Source organism: Hetaerina americana, unplaced genomic scaffold (assembly GCF_022747635.1).
Source record: "Hetaerina americana unplaced genomic scaffold, ioHetAmer1.1.p SCAF_17, whole genome shotgun sequence".
Lineage (NCBI taxonomy): Eukaryota > Metazoa > Arthropoda > Insecta > Odonata > Calopterygidae > Hetaerina > Hetaerina americana.
In genome coordinates this window covers 4,688,917-4,712,767 of record NW_027286730.1, presented here as the reverse complement: position 1 = coordinate 4,712,767, position 23,851 = coordinate 4,688,917, and the positions used below count along the sequence as shown (strand labels likewise).

At 36.0% G+C, this 23,851-nt stretch overlaps 1 protein-coding gene across 1 annotated transcript; it reads left to right on the top strand.

Annotated features, from left to right (window-relative positions):
• Positions 1-7,619: 7,619 nt before the first annotated feature.
• On the top strand, positions 7,620-16,308 carry LOC139687139 (methionine aminopeptidase 1). The gene is made up of 9 exons (XM_071584273.1): positions 7,620-7,749; positions 8,135-8,186; positions 8,336-8,404; positions 9,171-9,346; positions 9,785-10,007; positions 13,600-13,731; positions 14,075-14,218; positions 14,387-14,452; positions 14,711-16,308. Exons 1-9 carry the CDS (start codon positions 7,624-7,626, stop codon positions 14,875-14,877), a joined length of 1,155 nt encoding a protein of 384 aa, XP_071440374.1. The 5' UTR covers positions 7,620-7,623; the 3' UTR covers positions 14,878-16,308.
• The last annotated feature ends 7,543 nt before the right edge of the window (positions 16,309-23,851 follow it).

Sequence of the window (23,851 nt, the reverse complement as noted above, 5' to 3'; positions counted from 1 at the left end):
ACAAAAAAATACAGTTCCTCCAAAAGCATGCACTTAATTCCATAATTTAATAATCTGTGCATTCTATCACATAAAATATGTTAAATCTCAACAAAGGTAAGATTTTATTTCTCACAGCCAATCTGAAGTGAGATTAGGTTAAATAAGTAGTCTAGTACAAAAAGAGTTAACTCACAAAATCAGCGTCGAGGATGAATTCTGTCTTCTGTGCCATCTGTAATTTTCTAACTAAACTTGATGGTACCAAGAAAACTCCATAAATTGGGGTTGGCTGGAATTTCTTTAAGCACCCAGCACCTGGGGTAATTAGAGTGTTGTCAGTAGTATTGCTATGAAGTTGTACAATTGTTGCGATTTCAATTGGATTAATCAAGGTAAGTCCAATTAGAACTTGTCTCGCATGTACATATATTTTGAAAGCATACTTACATTTTTTGTTCTCACTTTTTTAATAGCTTCATCTGCAGTTATATACAGAGCTGAAACATAGTCATTGAAGCAAGATAATAGGCATAGATTGGAGGCTGTTAAAATGTGAGTGTGGAGAAGGATGGAGTAGGTTAAGTGGGCATAAAGTAATATAAATGAAGTGCTATGAATGGTGGTGGGAGGACAGGGAATTGTGAGGAGGAATTGCAAGAAAACAGGAAAAATGGATGCAAGACATACTGATTGGCGGTGGTATTTTGAAGACTGTGATAAAGGGGAGAATTTTGCGAAAATGAGGAAGGGGCAAGAATAGGATAGGGATATTGGAGGGAATGAGATGGGAAGGAAATATGTAAAGATGAAGGGGGGGTTGGATGTTGGGCTGTGTTTTATCAAAAGAGACAAGAAAATTATTAGGTAGTTTGTGTCCATCCAAAACTTACCTTAACCAATAGATTACCTATAATAATATCTTGAAAATAATCATTTCTGAGGAGTCAAAGAATAAAGAAGGGCATGCATAAGGTTTACTAGCAATTTATTGTTAGGTCAGAGAATCTATTCTCATCCTTCCACCTATAGATAGACATGACTTGACAAAATTTCATGCATGTCATACCTGAGGGTATTTTCTCACATTTATGATATCAGCAGTAAACAGGCCCATGCTTCAATTTTTGCAAGATGGGTATGCCACGCAAGTGTTATGTATTATTTAGTAGAGCTATAATACAGGTAGGTTAGCCAAGAGCATAAACAGCACTGCAGGTATGGCAGGTGGTAAATCTGTAAGACTGGGGAGGAAGTTGGGCATATCTATAGTGTTGTATACTACTCATTCATTAATAAAGATAGCTATTATTATAAGTCAGATATTTAACAAAGATGTTAAGTTGATTGTCAGAATAGGAAAAGGAAGTGTAATGAAAGTCTACAAAGATGAAGGGATACCTTATTGAATACATTTAAAGACATGGTAACCAGATGAAACCAGCTATGAAGAGAAAAGTGAGTGAGAAAAACAACAGAGAAAGATTCCATGTAAGATAAATGGAACAACTAATGACAAGCATCAAAGAGAAGGAATATGCAGGCATTAAGAGATAAATCAATAATAATGTTGTTTTGAGAGCTATTTTGAGAAATATAATTTCATTAATATAGCCACCAACAATGAGTACAGCCCTTATCTAGTCAAAAAAATTCTTTGCAAAAAGCAATGACCAAGAATAGGATTTCCGCTACACTGTCTGAAGAAACTAAAGACTTCAAGTGGTTCTCCATTCCATTCCTGGGAGATATCTTGCATAAGATTTCCAATCAATTACCTGCCTCACTCAAAGTAGCCTTTTACCTACCCCTTTTTCTCTCCTAACTCCTAGTTAATAAGAAAGCACACACATGAAAGATTTCTCAAGGGGGAGCCAACCCCACAACGTGCCACTCTGATTTCCACCCTACCCACCTTTACTTTGCCACTAACTACCCAATTGGCAGACAAGGCTGGTGTTATCCCCCTCCCTTTACACCCAACCCATCAATTGGTCTGTTGTGGCAGTGGGTAGGCCCATCTTGGTGTCTAAATGTCCCTACACTCAGTACGCATCCTGCTGTGGTAGTATGCAGACTGTGGTTCTTCCACTTTGCTCTCTGCAAACTGCTAAAATGTGCATTGCAACAGAAAATCCCACTTGACTTTCCTCAAAGCCTACGACAAAGATGGCAATGCACAGTTAGATTCAGTCAAAACTGGGGATGAGACATTGGTGAAGCATGCCAATTGTGAGATAACAGGCAGTCTATGGAATGAGGACACATAAGTTCTCCCAGGAAACCCAGAAAATGTCTGCAAACATTGTCAGCAAAAAAATATCACAGCAACTTTTTTTTGGGACGCTGAGGGTGTGCTTCTGGTCAATTTCCTCGAACGTGGCTCAACAATTAACTCAGATAGATATTGCGATACATTGAAAAAACTAAGGCAGGCAACAAAAACAAGCGTCAGGGAGAACTGAGCTCAAAAGTTTTGTTTTTTCATGACAATACACATCCACACATGGCTAATTGAACACAAGAGCTCTTAAATGGATTGGGATGGGAGGTGCTTGATCACCGTGCAGTCAAGATCTGGCACTGAGCAATTACCACCTCTTTCCAGCAATGAAGAAATGGCTTGTAGCACAGCTCTTTGACAATGATGCAGAATTGTATGCTGGTGTAAACAAGTGGTTAAAATTGTTATTATTATAACTTTTTATTTGCCCAGAGATCATAACACAAAAATACCAGGTGGGTGGTGTATGTACATGATATAAGGCATGTCAAAAAGGAGCAAAGACTCAGGCTTAATTAAGATACTTAGTACTCACAGTTACATAATATTTGGCACAAACCCATGAAAATTGGCTGTAACATGCACATGAAATACCAATTCAGAAAAATCATTGATTACCAACATGAATCCGAATGAACATTCCTATAAACTAGGAGTATGAACTTAATGGCCAGGAATATTGTAGAGATATTCGATACCGAGTAGAACATATTATGCTGTAGATATCTTTTTAATTTATGCCTGAATGCAGCAGTTCCCTTTGAATCCTTAACACCTTTGGGTAGTTTGTTATATTATCTGATGTCCATTTCAATGGGCCCTAATTTCAATGCTTTAGTTCTTATATTCCCATAATGGATGTAATTCCTTCCTCTGGTGTAATGATTATTATAGGCAGAGTTAAGAGAATAGTTGCCAATGTTATTTTTTATATGCAGAATTAAAAACATCATTTAGATGAATGGGAGTGGTAGCATATTTGATTCATGGAAAACAGGCCGTGATGGAGCATTGTGAGGTTTCCTGGTGATGATTATAATAGCTTTCTTTTGCAATTTAACAATGGTTTGAGAAATAGCCGTTGATCCCCATAATATTATACTAAAGGTTATATTTGAATAAATTTCCCCATAGTATAAATTGAGTAGTACAGTTTTACTTTTAGTTTCATACAGGTGTCTTAATAAGTAGCAAGTTGAACTGAGCTTACCTTGAAGGGCTTTTACATGTGTATCCCAAGAAATATTTGCACACAGAGAAATACCTAGAAATTTACATTCCATCACATGCTCAATTGAATGGTCATTAATTTTTACCTGCAGATCATCAGTCGCGTTATTATTGCATGCAAAGTTTACTATTTTACTTTTATTTACATTTAAGTCCAGAAGGTTTTCAGTCAGCATACAACACTGGTATTTTTCCTTCATAATTCTGTAAGCAGTTAGGTAGGTCATTGATGTTTATCAGAAAAAGAAGTGGCCCAAGGTTTGAGCCTTGTGGAACGCCTTTGTTAACTTGGTATGCTTCAGATGAATTTTTTGACCCATCAACTGATAGCACTACTTTCTGAGTGCAATTGTGAAGCAGCGCAAGATTTCTTCAAAAATGGAATTGAGAAGCTTCTGAATCATTATGATAAATGCCTCAATTTTAATGATGACTATGTAAAAATAGTTTAAGAATATGCCATTAAAATGTATATAACAACACTTTGTCTTGTTACTAGGCTCATATTTTATTTCAAAACGTAAGTTACTTTTGGGACAGTTCACCTAGTTATCCAGAGCAGAGAAGTAGCAACCATTTTCCCATTCCTCTGAAGCTACTTCCTTTTAAGTAGCTTCACCAAGTGACAAAGGCAATTAATTCTTTTCTAGAGATCATCTTATTTGACTTTTCATTTCAGCAGCCAGGCATTTAGCCCAAAAAGATTGGTTCCTCAATTTTTTTTTAACCTTCAACCAATACCATTCAATTGGGAATGTGCCAATGTGTGTGTGAATGCGATAGAAACCACCTTAAAGTACCTGGGGATTGGAACACAATGTTAGGCAAATGGAAAGATTAGAGAGAGGTAGGAGGATATAAGTATGAAATTAGGAATGACCATGGAGAGGAAGCAGCTGCTTTCTGCAGAATAATGGGTTTAATAATAACTGATACCTGATTCAAACATCATCACAGGCATAGGTACACAAGGAAGATGCGGGGAGACACAGGTAGATTATATTAAGGTTAAACATAGATTTAGGATCAGCACCATTAACTCACACAGTTTTCTTGGTACTGATACAGACTTGGGCCATCGTTGAGTGTCATAAAATATAAAAGGATTAGGAGGGGTAGGAAGGGCCAAAGTGGAATCTTGAAGGTTTGACTAGAATAAAAAGGAACAAATACCAAGAAACACGTAATAAATATCTAAATTAGGAAAGGTGAATGAAAACAGAAGAAAGAAGGTAGGAGGAGTTAAAGGATAGGATGAAAGGGGACAAAGGAAACAATAGAAATGATAGAGGAATTAAGAAGCCACAGGTATTTGGAGAGGTGCTTCAAAGGATGAATGAAAGATGAACATAGAAGAACGTAAAAATGTAAATGAGGAGAAGAATGTACAGTGAATTAAACAATAACTTGGCAGGAAACTAACAGGTCCAAGGATATGTGGTTGAAATATCAAGGCAATATTATTAAAGACATTTCAAAAGAAAAGCAAAACCCTTATTTAAGAAAGGAAGATAATCATTTGGATTTAGCAAGGAAAAAACTACACCTACCATAAGAAATAAGGCTCAGGGACAGTGGAAAGAATGCATAGCAGACCTTTATGGTAAAGATGTTAGGCCAGCCAGTTTGAAAATAGAAAGGGAATGTGAACTAGATGAGTTTAGCATGGGTCAAGGAATAATATTTAGCGAGATAGACAAAGCAATAAGGGAGATGGAGGCACGCAAGGCAGTAGGTATTGATGATATCCCTGGAGAATTGCTAAAGGGGTAATAAGGGAAGGAAGAGATTCTTTACACTAGTATGCAGTATTTATGAGGTAGGAATATGGCCATAGTATTTCAGTAGGTCCATTTTAATCCCAAACTCAAAAAAAGTGTAAATCAGCTGTATGCAAGGACTAGAGGATGATAAGTTTTGTGGAATAAGGAGTAGACTAGAGAGATAGCCAACTTATGCAAAACTTGTACATGAATCAATTAGCAAAGGTAAGGATAGCAAAGTGAGAATGGGGATGGGCAGGGGAATGGGACATGGTTTCTAATGAGCACAGGAACTTATCAACATTTTATATGCCAAGGAAATGTTGAGGACAGCATAGGAAAGGCTTGAGCTGGGAATAAAAGTGGGAGGCAAGATAATTAGGTCAATTAGTATTGCAGATGATCAAGCAATATTGAGCCAGTCAGCCAATAGAATGCAGCAACTATTGAGTGATTTATGAGAACAATGCGAAAGGTATGGGGTGAGAATTACAAGAAAACAAAATAATGAGATTCTCTAGAAGTAGGAAAACTAAGTTAAGCATTGAAATAGAAGGGAATAAACTAGAGGAGATGGAGCAGTTCATGTATTAAGTCAGTATTTTAGGGGAAAAGTTGCATTGCAACGGGGAAATTAGGAGAATAATTGCATTAGTGAAAGAGGCATTTGTAAGAAGAAGAGAATTGATGATGAGTACAAGAAGTAATGATGTGAAGAAAAGATTAGCAAAGACTTTAATGTAAATTGCAACTCTTTATGGATGCGAGACAATATTTGGCAGCAAGAGAAGAATATTAGAGGGTTTTGAGATTTGATATGCTAAAGAATGAAGAAAATAAGTTGGCCAGTGAAGATGACAAATGCTTAGGTTTTGAATGGAGTGGGTGAAGAGAGGAAGTAGCGGCAGGAATCAGAAAATGGTTTATAAAGTAGACGGAAGAAATATTGAAAGGTAGTGGTATGATGAAGGCCATTATGGAAGAGAGAACATCGTGTTAATGGGTGACATGGAGAGGGTAGGATTTTTAGACAGTGTGAAGGTAGGCAGAAATTATGCAGAAAGAAATAATGTAGGACAAGCAAGAATAGGTTCCGCTGGTACTTAGAAGTTTATGGCTGCTAGGGATCATCCAAAACCTACCTTTTAATCGGTAGTTTACCTTAAATGAATGAGTCATTACCACAAATAAATTGCTAGAGTAGGAATTAATGTAAGTGAACAAAGGGTAGGAATTAATTTTTTTAACTGGGCTAGAAGTATGTATGCTAGAATTTTAAGTGCATTAGCAAATATTCTAGCGAGAAATTGGTTATTTCTTGCTTGCCTATTATGACCTACACATATTTAATATGACACATTGAGAAATTTTTAAAAACAATTATTGTTCATCAAACAAATCATGGATGAATTAAGAATATTAATACAGGAACCTTCTTAACATAACTGGATTAAACAAGATTTAACTAGCTTTAGCAGGGAATTCTCATGACCCAGGAAATACACGAGGCTACAGCTACTTCTGGCAAGATTTTAACATGATACTCTTAGATTCTTTTTTATCCCTATAGATTCTTCCAAGATTATATCACATCTAGCAAGATAGCTGGATCACTACCTGTGATTATGCTTTCTGTTGGATTTGACTAAATCCTCATTGGATATTACTAGAACTTGCTAAACAATCCACCTGGAATTTTTACAACGGATCAGAATATCTCCGGAATACACAAATAACCCAAGAATTATATTATAAAATTTGAGAATGTACGTTTTGGGAGCCATGAATAGTAGGATCAATTATTGTAAATAGTGATAGTCAGATAATATTAATTGATTCTATTACCTTACCAACCTCTCTAGTCCATGGTGATGATATTCGCTGTTTCTTTGATGATATACTCTGATTGCTCCCATCTACCGATATAGTTCCTGATGCTTTTCTATATTTGTTTTACAATAAGATTTAATATTATTAATATTACTAAAAGATAGGTCGGCTTCTAGTTAGCATGAAAAATCTATTAACATGTGTGTAGATTACCCATTATAGGTTCATGGCGTGAAAAATTCAAAATTAACTCACATAAAAACATTCACGATCATTATAAACTTACCAGAATACAATGAAACTCGCACGTACTCATTACTGGGTCTTTATGAATCCCTTAAAATATCAATATTATTCATGGCATCTAGGATACACAAACGACATATATATTAGTTACAAGCAATGTTATGCTGTAATTAAAAGCAACCTAATTTTCGCGCCTAACGGTTTTTAAAAAATGACAGTCAAAATAGTAAATTCACGTGAAGGAGGTACAAAGCTTGTAGATGGAAGCACCAACGGAAGAAAAAGAATCCAATGAAAATGGCCACCACGGGGACTATCACACGAGTGTGCGAAACACCTGGATGCAATTCTCCTGCGAGATTGCAGTGTCCGACTTGTTTAAAACTAGGAATTCAAGGATCGTTTTTCTGTTCACAAGTAATGTTATTTCTATGTCAAGTGTATGATCTTATCTCTTTTGTGGTTAATCGGTAATGCACCATGTATTTGTGAGCAAGTGGAAATTGGGAAATGATTATGCGCTAAGGCTTGTTTTAGTGGGAAGTGCCGTGTCATAATGAAAATTATGATTTTTATGAGCATTTATCAAGTTATAAGTTATCGTTTTTTGTTTAAATTGAGAATAGGAACGTACCCTTGTTTTCAATGACGTGATCCGGTGTCCGAGTTCTGAAACAAATAGCTTTAATATAACGATACTGTCGGAGTACAAAATATTGTGAAATTATCATGTTATCTGTGTAGTTACTACATTGTTTTACAATTTCATGCGCATTCATTAGCACGAGTTTCTTTCTTTTAGGATTGCTTTAAAGGAAATTGGAAGTCTCACAAGGTTATACACAAAATAGCGAGTTAGTATGCATTATTTGTCTGGTTGTTTATTACTTAAATTTCATAAGGCTTTTTGGATGTTTGTCGATGATTTTAATTCTTATTTATCACTTTAATGCATTTTGAACTTATTATTTGTCTTGAAAATGATAAAAACTTTAATTTTTAGAGGGTGAGGGTGTGGACTCCAAAGATGACCAAGATCAGCGGCCTGTATGGCCCAACTACAGATTTACGGGTACGTATGAAGCCCAGGTGCCAGAGTCATAGTCCAGTAATGGTTGTTTCTTAAGTGTAGCGATTAGGCTAACAATTCATTAATTGCATCCAAAATCATTGCGTTAGAAATTAGATTTTTAGCACGAAACTAATTTATCTGCTTATAGCTGTGTAAAATGATTTTGAGCCATGTCTTTCGAGGATCACATGATAGTTGTATTAATACACAGTAATGGTGTGACATCCCTTGACTTATTTGAATTCCCAAGTTAGAACTCGATACGTATAAATTATTTATTTTTGGTAGGATATCATTCCATTATTTATTATCAAATTTTTCTGTACCATATTTTCTGTACCATAAAACTATACATGTTAATTTTGCTTCCTCCAAATTATAACAAACGAGTTGTGAGAATAATGGGAGTTTGAAAGTACTTGACATTTCACAGTAAGAAAATATTGTGTTACTTTTCATTCTCTGAAGACCAACATTATTTAAGTGCTTAGTGCGTTGACTAAATTTTGGCAAAGTTAAGTATGAAATTCTTGATTAGTGAAGTCTTATACTACAGTGTAGATACATTGCTCTCCACCAATGAGGGGTGAGTTATCTCATTGTAAAGTGGCAACCTGGACATTACCAATTTTTTGGTATAATATTCTAGTAGAGGGCTTGCTTAGTGATTAGACAACTCTTGATGACTTGATGTGATATTTTGTATTATTCGACACTCTAAATCTCTGTATATACTTTTTCTTAGTTGTGTGATTTGAATGTTTAGGGAAGCTCAGGCCTCATGCACAGTCTAAAAGGAGAACAGTGCCAAGTCACATTCCTCGCCCAGATTATGCTACGCACCCTGAGGGAATACCGTTGTCGGAGCAGAAGATGAAGGGATCTGCTCAGATTCGGACTTTGACAGAGGAAGAAATTGAAGGAATGAGAGTATCTTGCAAGGTTAGTTTTCATTCGTATTAGATCCTTTAGAAAATAAATGAAGCATATAGTATTAGGTATTGTGTAGAATATCCCAGATACATTGCAACATCTTGGGAAGCTATAATTGAGCAAAAGCTTTTTCCAATAAAATAATAGATGTATAAGCTGATTCTCTCCTTGTTTTATTTTACTCTGCTGGTATTTTAAACTAGGGCTTCTTTCCTTGCTCTTCCAATCGCTCTAATCGTCTTGTGTTTTGGTAATTTCAACAGTTGGGATTACCAAGATTGGAATTAAATTATAGGCATACTTATGTGCCATGAAAACGTTTCACAGTAACTAAATATGGCTTATGGATGGAACATAGTTTCAGAAGGCTTTCAGTGGGTTTTAGTGTCTGGTGGTATGATAAAGTGCATCACTGAAATGTACAATTTTTCCTTGTGGCATCGACAGCTTGGCCGTGAGGTCCTGGATGAAGCCGCAAAGGTTATTGGAGTAGGAGTTACAACTGATGAAGTGGATCGAATTGTGCATGAAGCTTGTGTGGAGAGAGAGTGCTATCCTTCACCCTTGAATTACTATGAGTTTCCAAGTTCTTGTTGTACCTCTGTCAATGAGGTTATTTGTCATGGTATCCCAGACCTTAGACCTCTTCAAGATGGTGATATATGTAATGGTGAGTTGTGAGTCAAAAGACAAGTTTACCTGAAATCTGTCTCTTATTGCTTGTTTTTGCTTTTTGTGTGAGTACGAAACCTTCAGTGAGTATGGTGCACTGTCTGCTGATGTGCCTCACTATTGCTATTTTGCATGCTTATTTTTCCCTCGATGGTGAAGGACAAGTTGTTGCTAGATGAGGGATAAATTAATACATAAGGAAATAAGCCTCAGTTGTGGACCATGTATTACTATTAGCTGCTACTGGCCTGTTAGTTGAAGCAAAATTTTTTCAATGAATTCAAGTCTTATAGTCATGCCTTCTAATCTTCTTGAAAACGTTTTGATTTTTTAAAATATTTTAATTGATTAGTGATTTGGCTTTGATGAATTGCATGGCATCAGGCTTTACTTGGTGAAAATTCATGATCACTGAATAAATACAAGGGTAATCCCAGAAGTACCTGACCCAACAAAGAAAACAGAAAACTTTTGGAAAAAAATGTATTTTTTCACCATAATATTCTATCAGCTCTATACACTTTTCCCAGTTATGTTCAATAAGTTTGATACCCTTTTTATAATAAGAACTGTCTTGCTCCTCAAAATAGCCATTAACTGCTGACATCACTGCTTCTGTGTTGGAAAATCTCTGAACACGTAGCATTTCTTTCTTCATTGCGGACAGAGAATAATCTGAGGGGGCTAAATCTGGCGAATAGGGTGGCTGAGGTAACAATTCAAACTTTAATTCATGAATTTTGGCCATTGCAATAACGGATTTTGTGAGCTGGTGCATTGTCTTGATGAAACAACACTTTCTTCTTAGCTAAATGCGGCTGCGTTTGCTTGATTTCCTCGCTCAAACATTGCAATAAGTTTGCAAAATACTCGCCGTTGATAGATTTTCCTTTTTCAAGATAGTCAATGAAAATAATCTCGCATACATCCCAAAAGACCAACGCCATGACCTTGCCTGCAGAAGAAACTGTCTACACTCTCTTTGGAGCCGGTTCTCCCTATTCAATCCATTGTTTTGATTTTTCTTCTGTCTCGAGTGTGAAGTAATGGACCCATGTTTCATCCATGGGAATGAAACATTGCAAAAATTATGCTTTGTTGCTGTGAAACTTTACTAAACACTCGATTGAAACATCTTCACGACACTGGTTTTGCTCGAGTGTGAGCAAATACGGCACCCATCGTGCACACAGCTTTCTCACGTCCAAATTTTCTATTAATATGCTATGTACGCACTTTTTGAAATGGCTACTATGTCTGCTAGCTTGCGCACTTCCAGTCGAGGATCATCCATATCACTTAGTGAATTTTCGTCATCATTTCCGTAGTCATCACCTCATTTGGTTGACCAATGCGGTGCTTATCTTGACAGCTCGTACGGCCTCGTTTAAACTCTTCTACCCAATATTTTACTGTTGTAAACAAAGGAGCAGACTCACCCAGAGTAGAATCCAGTTAAGCTGTTATACCTGTATTGGTTGGGCTGAGGCCTTTCAGATAGAAGTATTGTCTCACATAATGATGACCAATTTTCACAAATTCACAGAATACGCTCACTATTGATGGCTGCCAAGCAAATGCTAAACAACGTAGCCTCTTTACAACTTTATTACACTATGGCTGGTTTTTATGCCATCGACACTGGCACCAACAGGTTTAAAATTTTATTTATGACCAGGAAATATACGCATACTAGAAGGGGAGGTGGTCTATGGAAATAAGTGGGTGGTGGAAAGGGGAGGAAGGGACAAGTATCGGTTAGGAGGCAACTGTACTGGGGGAGTGGTTTCATAACTTCCTTGTTTTCCTCCCCCCTTCAATAATCCTTTCCTTCCTTCCTGGACGTTTATGAAATTTTAATCCGGATAATGTCGCTTATGCACCGAAACTAGTTTTAGTGTAATCAAGTTATTGTGAAAAAATACAAGGTTTACTAATTCAGTGAACTTGCCTTTGAATTTTAACTATGTTAATCAATGCTACCTCCGCCATTAATAGTTCTTAGAATAGGCTCTTTGGAAAACTTTGAAGATAAATCCATTGAAACCCTGAATTTAATTAATTTTTAGAAGTCAGATCAGCTTTTCTTATGAATTAATAGTATGATTGCCTCAAATTCATGTTTCTGAACCTAGAATTTATGTAAAATCTCACTGCCACTTATGAATTCTATTTTTTTTCCTTGAATTTGCTCATAGTTGTAAGGCTATGAATTATATTAAGAATATTGTGTCATTAAAATTATTTTGGTGATAAATGAAGCATTTAATGAAATTGAAAATTGATCGTTGGACATCACAGTGACTGAGTGCATCATAGTCTTAGCTGTGTGATACATTACACTTTTTTGTCTTGCTTGGGTGGTATTTTGATGTGTATTATAAAATAATTAAATTCTGTTGACTATTTTTAGTTATATGTTATTTCATTTTTATGTTTCTTAATATTGTTTCCTGAAAGAAATATCTGAAAATTGAGTTGGAAATATTGCAAGTAATAGATGTGAATGTAAAAAACCTTATAGTATATAGAAACCTTCCTGTAGAAATAGTGCACAGTAAATTATCTGGTGTTAGGGCTTGTTTCATTGTATTTCAACTATTTAATGTGTTTTTCATTACTTATATATTAATCTAGCAAAATATTTGTTTATAATCATGAAAATACTGTTAAAATATTTTTTCCTGCCTCAATTTTTCAGATTTTTATATTATAAAACATAAATTTGAGAGTTCATTAAGTAAAATTGCAAGCAACCTGCTTTCATAAGGTAAAATCAGCAACTATTGTATAGGAATATTTTTTGGCCAATTAATTACTGGAAAAAAATCAAGTAGTTCATGCTGAAATAATGTATGTTTGAATAGTTATCAGATAAAATTTACAAATTCATTGTTTTGCTTCTGTAACAATTATAATTATTCATATTGCCCAAAGAAATTATATCATAATGCTGTGAATATGTTCGATTGTTTTATATATAGTCACACTCATAGCCAAATTTCCACCATTCATTTCGAGTTTCTATGATCTGGTTAACAGTAACTTTTTTAAAGGATCAAAAATGGGCATATATCTACTAGAATATTCTATCAAATGTATGTTTTGCAATCATTTCATTTTTATTTCCTTGGATTATACATATATTCTAACTCTTATTAGACCAAGCCTCTATCTTGGGCTTTCATCAATTCCATTGAAGGAAAAATAATCTACTGCAGCTAAAATAGGAAGGCAGTGCAGTAGGTATTTGGCAAATTTATTTTTCAGATTATAGACTCAGTTGTGCATTTTCATTAATTTATCTGGAAACAAGAGTGTAGTTAGATTATAAATTTCAAAACAAAACGTGTGCCACTGAATTAATGCTCACTGATTTTAAAGTAATTTAGATAATATTGTGACAGTATTTTTGTGATATTTCTGAAGCGCCTGTACTTTTGCTCATTTTTAATAATGATCTTGCACTTAATTAAAAGTTCTCAAATTGGAAAACTATCATATTTTGATGCAAACAATCATTGTGCTTATGAAATTTATAGTATTATATATGTATTAGTGATTATATAACATTTCACTCATCTTTTCAGTGGATATCACTGTTTATCATCGAGGATACCATGGTGATCTAAATGAAACCTTTCTTATTGGTGATGTCAAGCCCACTGCAAAGAAACTTGTTCAAGTCACATGGGAATGCCTTGATAAGTCAATCCAGATAGGTAATTGTCTTAGCATTGCTTTTATTAACTCATTTACTGTTTTGTATTCATTAATGTTTGCATGTTGTAATAGAATAGGTTAATTTTTAAGCGTACTCATATGCATCGGCATATTTTGCTCAGCATATTGCCAAGTCTCCTCTCAAGACGAAAGGCTCCAGAGGAGGGTTATTGCATTTTGATCATATATATAATGAGGGGAATTCATTCTTGTGTGGCTGCTGCATAAAAGGCAAGTAGCCATTGGCTTCTGAAGTAGGTAGTGTTAAAGGGAAATGAAATGTGAATTGATTATTTTTAATTCCTTTTAGGTTTTATCTATTGAAATGCTCTGAATTTTCAGTAAAACCTGGCGAGAAATATCGTGAAATTGGAAATGTTATCCAGAAGCATGCCCAAAACAATGGTTTTTCTGTTGTAAGAGGTTATTGTGGCCATGGAATACATAAATTGTTTCATACTGCACCCAGTATACCTCATTATGCAAGTAAGTCCAAGCTTTGACGTGAAATTTTGGTTTGACAGTTCTATGTAATAATGAAAATGAGAGCTAAATCCTGTTATTGAAATTTATTTTTCATTTAAAAGTTTGCCTGCATTGATGTTCTTTAATTGGGGTGTAGGCTGTTTCAAAGGTTATTTCATTGCTTTCCAGAAAATAAGGCTGTAGGAGTGATGAAATATGGCCACAGCTTCACCATAGAGCCTATGATTTCAGAAGGTGAGTGGGAACACAATAATGGGTTAGTTTGACAATATTTATTAATTAAACTAGCTATCATTTTGAATAAGTGCTCATTTGGCCCGGTTTTGGTATTTATTATTAATTTCTCTGCGTGTCAGCATAAATCACTAATAAGACCTCATCTTTCATAATTTAGGATTGAAAGAATTGGGCTTCCAAATATCCAGAGGTGAAATAAAAAACCTTAAAATATTCAAAATTAAAAGTTTTAAGTCTCCAAATTTGTGCTTTCAGGGAATTGGAGAGATGAATTGTGGCCTGACCGATGGACTGCCGTGACTGTAGATGGAATGCTTTCTGCACAGTTTGAGCACACACTACTTGTTACAGATACTGGAGCCGAGATTCTCACTGCTCGACGTTCCAACAATGGCAATCCCTATTTTCTAGACAAGCTCTGACAGTGAAAAATCATTTTAAATTTTCACTTTTTCATTGCCTCCTTTTAAGTATTTCCTTTGGACCCAGCCTTAATTTTGCTAAACAGAGTTGTTTTCATTTGGCATATAATTTTGTATAAAACATTTATTTTATGCCTACATAGTATTTGCCTTTTTAAGGTGATTTTTTTTGAAAATGTCAAAAGGTAACCTCATCTTTTAATATCTTGAGAAATGGTTACCAACACTGATTGAGAACAGATGACTGAAAATATTATATAGAAAATCTATTGTAATTCAGCTATGTGATTTAATAAAAATTTGTTACTAATAGACTCACAGACAAGGGTAACAATCTTTTGTCATCCCCTTGTTGTACATATTTGAAATTCAGCCAAAATTTTGTCTTTGGGTGTCAATTATCACATTAAAGATTAAGAAGAAATGAGTTGTTAAAATGTTTCTTTTTCTGGTGAAGTGTTTTATTTTGTTAAAAATATTATCATTTTACTAATATTAACTTTGGAGGTGCTAGTTTTCTCATGAAGTATTATTATCTGGCATGACAGTCTAATGCAGAGTTTCCTTCAAGCATATGATTTAGCAGGGAAATGTTGCAACTTCTTACATGTAAGTGGTGTACAAGTTGATTATTGGATGACAAAGTTACTAGTGTCACTTGAGTTACGAATTTTTGAAGTACATCAATAACTTCGAACATGCATGGTCTATCTAGTACTATGGGATATCAGTACAAATAGAGTTAGCTTTGTTAACTTCGTGTCTTCTTGATGAGGATAAGTAATTCATAAGTATGTATGAGTGTTATGGAAATAAATATTAAATATCATACTTCCTAGCACATAATATGCATCCTGATTTTTGAGGTCAGAATTTACAAAAAATATTGGGCTAGACAGAAAAGATCAAAATATTTTTATTTTTACACAGTGTGAAGGAAATCTAATTGTAACATAAATAAATTAGCGGCTATATGTATATGAACGATTATTCACTGTTAAATACTGGTAATTTGTTGTCAGTGTGTCAAAGTACCTTAGAGCTGCATTGTTTCCGTGTTCTGAAGTCTAATTCATGAATTCAAGTTCAAATGTAACATTGTATTACAATCTTCTCTCTTAAGATCCCATGAGATTATTATCTTTTTACGTGATGCGTAGTTATTGTTGTTATTTTGATATAATTGAAATTTGCATTAAAAGCAACCATTTTTTTATGCATCTATGAAGCTTGTGCTACTTAAGGTTGTATGCCTTTAGACTTGAGTTTTGAGATATACAATGTACAGGTGTAGATTTTATCTCTCCTGATACTCACTACATCCTGTATGTATGTATTTGCAGAAGGGTGACATTCTCATTAGTCCAACACTAATTGTGTTTTGAGACAGCACCACTTGTGAGATTTAATTAACTTGCTCCAGTGTATTTAAGATTTATTTGGGAATATTTTTGGGAAGTATTTTCCACAAATTATTAAAACTATCTTGGTTACTACTAGCTCAAAACATTGAATTTATTGACATTTGTAATTATGGCTACCATTTCTATGCCTCATGTGGGTAAAATATCTATTAGTTTTTTTCCAGTGAATGGGCTTGACTGATTGGTCAAAACTATACCAGTGTACCCTTGGCCCATAAGACACAAGCTGATTTTAGAACATTTGAAGTAAATAAATTGTCTAATGGGCATGAAATAAAGTAACAAATTCTAATGGTCTTTGGCTGACTGGGGTAAACCATTAAGCTGATATCGTGTGTCACCTTGCCAATCGGAGTGATCCCAATTCCCTGGTCATAATGTTGCAATTTCTTATTTTTTTTCAAAACGCTCACTGCCGGTGACTGTAATGCACCCAGCACTCTGATGGATGTTATGGCCTAATGGGTCAATATTAGAGAATTAAGGTAGAGGTTAAGGCCCTTGTAAATAATATTGTGGGTATAATAATCATCCTGGAACAAATTTGCTCACAGCATACAATATCCTGAGTACATGGAAATTCATTTTTAAATGGGGAAATGCATTCAAGATTTTTACCCAGATTGGGTAGTTGTTCCCTTTGACAATAGTTTCACCATAATGGTTTATATTTTTGTTTAGATGATGTTACTGTGTCCATGGTTACATATTTTCAGATGTTCTTTTACTAGTAGTTGGTTAAATGAGCACACTTCTAGGCCTTTGACCAAGGGTTTATTGCATTATTCTATGAAAATATTCCTGGTGTTTCTGGGAAGTTGTATGCCCAAACTGATCAAATAAAGCTTCCGCAGTGAAAATAATCTTCTTGTAGTATCTAGGTCAAGCATTCATATCTGCGGTTGTTGATTTCCTTAGAACTCCCTATTTAACATTATAAATATATAATTTATACCATGGTCACAGTTCCAAATACTTGCATGCTTTATTTAAATAACATTTTCTAATAGTCTCTGTGGTTGTCCTGTGAATTATCATGAATACTGAATATTATTTCTGATGTTTCATATTAGTAACTTACAGAAACTGACAAACTTGCAGAATGTGTGCACATGAACTAAAGTTTGGTATCACATGTTTGCAACTTGGCTTACAATTTTCAGTAAGGCACCAGATATATGTATATACATATATCTCATAAACCTTAGATGATCTGCATTGCCACTTTGCTCTTTCTGCTTTGATTTTAAAAAAATCAAAACTTAGCAATAAAAAACTTAAGTTTTATTAAAACTTAGTGGTAGATGTAATGGAAAACTCAAACTGTAAATTTTCGAGGGACTAGTGAAAAAATTGAAAACATTTCCATGCATGAGAGCTATTCGGAAGGTAAGGTCTCCTATTTTTTTTCATGAAAAATCAAATTTATTCTCAACTTTGCATATATCGTTGGAAAGGTAGAGCATTTAGCTATTTTTCTACACAGTCGCCTTGACGATCAATCACTTTTTGCATCCTTGTAAGCAGCTATTTAATACCGGCGTTGTACCTTTCTCCCATTGTGAAGCCCACTGACAACTGCTTTTCTGATATAAAGTCGTCGCCATTTAGTGGAAGTGTACGGTGAGAAGTGTATGGACATCAAAAACGTGTGGAAGTGGTGCAGGGAGTTTATTGATGGCCGGGAAAATGTCCACAATGAGCAGCGGTCTGGGTGGCGGAGTTTGCCAGAATTAACGGTGGCTCCAATTGACGAGATGGTGCACAATAACTGGATAATTACCCTTCATGAGATAAAGGAAGGCCTTAATGAAGAGAGTGTCTCACCAAAGGAGTGTGTTTGCATCATGACAATGCACATCCACATGTGTCACATCAAGCGACCACCCTACTCAATGAATTTAGCTGGGATATCATCGACCACCCTCCTTACAGCCCGAACATTGCCCCCAGCGACTACCACTTGTTTCCCGCTCTCAAAAAACACCTTGGGAGGCAGAAATTCAAGTCAGATAAGGAAGTGCAAGAAGCAGTTGTCAGTTAGCTTCATGATGCGATGGGACAAAAGTACAATGCTGGTATTAAAAAGCTGGTTACAATGATGTAAAAAGTGATTGATCGTCAAGGTGACTATGTAGAAAAATAGCCAAATGCTCAACCCTTCCAGCGATGTATGCTAAGTTGAGAATAAATTTGATTTTTCATGAAAAAAATAGGAGAACTTACTTTTCGAATCGCCCTCATAACATTGACATTGGATGTGGTTCATTTAGAAGTATATTTGGAAATTTAGCAGACTGAAAGCCCCAGGATTTTAAGAAAAAAAGGTACGTAAACACCATCAATCAGTTTTTTCAAAACAGGTGCCATAAATGTCACTAAATAGCTCTCACAATATAGTCCAACATTATTTAGAGTTCTATTTTAATTTAGATTAAATTGCAGTACTATTATTCAGTTGCCTTGTTTTACATATTTACTACCACCATTGCACCTATTGATAGTTTTCAAACCACTGAAGCCCTTGAGGTAAGAACCGATCTACTTTAATCATTATCATCACTGTTTTATGTAAGATTGAAGATATCTGTTATGTTTTTAGAATAACTTTTTACGTCTGAGAAAATAGCACTGTAACGTGAAAGAAATTTTTCCTAGTTATTCTTTGGAGAATGCTCTAGAAAAGGTGTTTTTGTACTTGGATATGAAATGTGATCAACTTTCTAGTGAGTTCAGCAGCCACAATGGTGTATGGATGAGAATGTCAAGCCACCAACCTCTAGTAACAATGGGGCATTATGAAGTGCTCAATAACTGCAACCTCTTGGTGGACTGGCAAATTAAAGCTGGATCATCTGCAAACCTGACTTCAAGACTTCCCCATTGGGTTTCATGCCTATCTCCTGTTCTCTTGCCTCTTTAACCATTTCCTCCACATATATGTACAGGTGGTAATCAACACCAATGTCATACTCCTCTTCCTAACACCACCACTCGCACCTGTGCAAGTGGAGACATGCCAATTGTACCTGTAGATAAGTCACCTATCCCTCCAATCCTTCACCGGCTCCAGTGATGGCAGGGCACTTCTTTGCCTGCCAACCCAGCGGTTGTCAGATTCCCTCCAAGGTGATTTTTCCTCCTACTAGGGCTTGAGTGTTTGAATTTGTCATCAATAAATTGTTTAGGGGGGTAGTAGTAGTATTTAGGGGAGACGATTGACAGCTGAGGTCATTTGCACCATAGGGGATGGACAGGAAAGGATGAGGGGTGGAGAGAAACCTGGCATCAGTATTAGCCTACACTTCCGGAAAGGCGCCAAGGGGTCTGCAGCTTAATGTCCCATCCGACGGACGGCGTACTCACTCAATGTGCCCTCCACAAAGCACCTCAAGTAGGGATTGAGATACCTCTGAAAAATATTCAACATCGCCGGGATTTGAACCTGATCCCTCTGGGTAGGAAGCCAGTACGTTAGCCCCCACACCATCTCGATCCCCTTGTTTAGGGGTTAGGTGGAAGAAGGGACTATATAGTCTCAATATCGCCCTAATGAAGTCATTAATAAACAAATCTACTCCAATTTTCTGGAATGCATGGATCAATTCTACCAAAATACCCTGTCAAATGATCTCTCAAAATCTACAAAAAACAAATACTGATTGTATTCTATGTCGTCCTCGATAAATGACTTCATTACTACTATGGCATCACGCATGCCTTCCCCTTTCCTGAACCCAAATTGATCATCACCTAAGTATCCTTTTGCCCTGCTCTGTGGTTGAAGGAAGTATAACCCCTTAAACTTCCTTCTACCTATCCCTGAGTTTAATTCCACTTCTTTCTCATCTATCTTTCTAATTACCTTATTTTCCCATCGATAATGTGCACGTTATGTATGCAAAAATGTTCAGATGACAGAAAAAATGACGTGCACATTATCTAATGAAAATTGAAAAAAATTCAAACATTTACATACCTATTAACACAATTATTTAAAGAAGAGTCTTGCAAAAATATATTAGTAAATATGCCTTTCTAATTGCATTCCATTTTATACATATGCCCATGTATACACAGATGTGTGGCATCAATACACCTTCAAGATAGCTATGAAGCCCTGGGTACGCGGTATCTATACAAATACATGATAACTACAAATTTCTGGGTGTGCGTTATACGCAAGGTGTGTGTTATTGATGGGAAAATATGGATATCCATGGTGTCCTTTTCTTTTTCCTCTCTTGTTGTCCTGGCTAATGATTTTACATTCCATTTCCTGAACAGCCTTCCCTATATATCTTTTAAAATCCATCTATCAATCTTCATTGCTCTGTGTACTATGCTCCTTCCTACCTCTTCGTCCAATAATACTACCATCTCTCCTTGTATCTATTCTCCTCCACTGTATCTCACTCTGAAACTATCACTCAAATAGTCACCACTATCCTCATCTCATCTTGCACTGACCTAAAGCATCTATATTTCCTCTCTCCATCTCTGACTTTATATTTTGTAATTTTCCTGTTCTCAACATCGTCCTAATATTCCAAGTCCCTGTTCTAACTAGTTAGGTCCTCTTCTGTGCCACGGCTATCATTTTCTCTTTGCAAGGAGGTCACGAGATGACTACAGAGGAAGCAACTGCATCTCCCACTGCCAGGCGTGACATGCAGACAATTGAACCATATCCTGTAGTTGCCAGAACTCATATTCAGTCCATTATTGTAGCATGGGATTAATAATTCTGGTGGTTTCCTGTTGTCTTTCTCAAGTGTTTTTATGTTACATCATCACTCAATGACCACCCCACTCGGGTCAGATGTCTTTGCAGCCTCCTCTCTGAGGAGCAGATGCTGTGTGGACAACCTTTTGTCTGGCTCTTACCCTCCAACCTATCTGGCATGGGTGACCCAACCAGAAGCAAATATCATTGCTCCCACCAGCACAGCTCTAGGGGGTCACCAAAACACTTATGCTTCCAACATGTGTAAGCTGTAGTCCATGAAGATGGAGTCATCAAATATGTTATAAAAATATTCAAGTCACATAATTTGCCTGGTGAACATCTTATTGTATAAAGATTTAACAATTACCATTAAAAGCATTACTGCTCAAACAATGAGGTGCTCCTTTCTTCTTATATCCTCTATAAGTGCATTCAGAGCGGTAAGGCAAGCAATGGCCTACAACAGCTCTGTCACTAAATACACAAAATTTTGAGTAATAAAGCTGAATTTTGCTTGTGACTTAATAGCAGCTTGACCGGAAATCGAGAGCCCCCAGATTTGGATCCATTGTCCTTTTTCACATTTCTTGGAATAAATAACTGAGGTGGTTCATTGCCTTCTACAATAGTGTTTTTAATATAACATCATTACTCAAATGGCCACACCAACGTGGTCAGGCATCTTTGCAGTTACCTCACGGAAGGAGAGATGCAGCACAAATCACCTTTCATCTGGTCCTTCCCTTAAACCTATCTGACATGGGTGACCCTAATAGAAGCAATTATCACTTCTCCCACCAGCATAGCTCTAGGGGTCATCAGAATGCACAAGCCCTTCCAACAGATAAAGGTATTAGTCTATGGGGATACAAGAAAGAGGACTGTACCAGTAAGAATATGAACTTTGATAGTTAGGAATATGTTGAGAACTAGATAGTTGGGACATTTAAAGCAGGATACCACACTAACCAAAGGTTATGGGGAGGAAAGCTAAGTTTACTAGGCAAATAAGAGGACAAAAATTAGAGCAGGTTGAACAATTCATGGCAATGTTTTGGGCCAAGATGGCCAAAGTAATGACAATAATAGTAATAGACAAATATGCTTTTATCAGCGGAAGTAGTTGATGAAAGGGGCATTATACATGGATGTTGAAAACCGATATGGAGCAGTGTAACATCCCAGCAGAACTATTCAAGAGTCCAGGAAAATGTGAAAGGTGTAATTTTTATGGGTTTTTATGTTATGCATGGTTATTTTTGTTGTATGCATGAAGGAGGAATTTGGTCAGAAGATTTCATCAGATCATTGCTCCCATACCAAAGAAAGGAAGAAAGCCAGCCATATATGTGAACTTAAAGAACAAGGCATTTGATTTCATACTAAGCTAATGGTGGCCCTTGGGATCATCAATAACAGGATGGAGAGCAAATGGTTAATTTGAGGATGATCAGTTTGGTTTCAGGAAGTTGAAAGGTGAACATGATGCCATAATAGTCACAAGGTCACTAATAGAAAGGAACACTTGAGTTTAGTCCGGAAGTATTTCTTAGCTTTGTGGATTTCAAGAAGGGGTTGGGTTTCATAGTGTACATTGAATAAAATGAAGGAATATATTAAAGAACATAAAGAGTAGACTAGAGAGATGGGTGACATCAGCAACCTGTACAAGTCTCTGCTTCAGTAAGCAGTGAATGTAGAGTCAAAGAAGAGTGCAAAGCTTTCATGAGGAGGATGGAGTTGATGACATGGACAATGAGTAAAGATATTCAGAAAGGATTAGGGAAAAGAATATGGTGTGGGTACAAAATCTTTTACAGAGCAGGAATAGTCACTGAAAGTAAGATTATAGGCATACGTTGCAGGGTTTTGAGAGTTGGGAAAGGAGAAGGATTGAAGAGGTAAAATGAATAGAAAGGAAAACAATTGAAGAGCAAGACATGGTGAAGAAGAAGCTACATACAATTGCTGGGTGAAAACCAAAGGAGGCAGAAAAGGGGGATGAAGGGCATTTTTATTGGCGATGGAATGTTAAAGACTGTGAAAAAGGAGAAACCATTATGCAAAACAAGGAAGGGATATGAATAGGATAGTTGGATGGAATGAAGTATATGACATTGAAGAGGTAGGGGGATGAATGGATAGGCATACCGGAAGGAATGCATGGAGGTACAAATTATGCAGAATTGAAAAAGAGTTTATTGTAGAGAGGGGTGTTAGGTTGTCTTGTTAGACAAGACTAAGACATTTAGGGTGTTAAGTTCGTTTCTCTCAAAACCTACCTCAAAAGTAGACTACCAATTAATAATCTCTATTATCTAAATAGTAATAGAAATATTCAAGACATTAATATATATGTCAAGTAGGTCACACTAATTCACGCCACATTAAAAAATCGCCAAACATCAATTATTTTATAGTCTCTTCCAAAGATATATGGGGGCAATGCAAAGAAATATAAGAATGACCCAGTCAAATGCCAATAGAATGTTTCCTAAGCTACTATTAGCGATAGTTGGTGTTGGTTTGAAAAAACCTTCAAGTTTTGAAAATAGAGTGATGGAAGAATTAGAGCTTTTCATGCAGAGGCATTGCACTGCGGAGACACTGGGAAGATTGGGACTGGGAAAGGATTAATATACCGCTCCAATTGGATTGACCAGAGGCAATCCCACTAATAGTCTACTTTCCTGTGTTTCCCAAAGAAAGAACTGAAGATTCTCCAAATAAAAGTAGGCAACTTATTACAAGAAAAAATAAATGGGCTAAAAACAATTCTTTAGCAAAATATGAGGAGCATTTACAGTACAAAAGGTTTGGT

Coding starts and splice junctions, on each gene's coding strand:
- LOC139687139 (XM_071584273.1), top strand. CDS start 7,624: ATGAAAATGGCCACCACGGGGACTATCACACGAGTGTGCGAAACACCT. Junction 7,750..8,134: donor GATCGTTTTTCTGTTCACAA/GTAATGTTATTT, acceptor TCTTTCTTTTAG/GATTGCTTTAAAGGAAATTG. Junction 8,187..8,335: donor GGTTATACACAAAATAGCGA/GTTAGTATGCAT, acceptor TTTAATTTTTAG/AGGGTGAGGGTGTGGACTCC.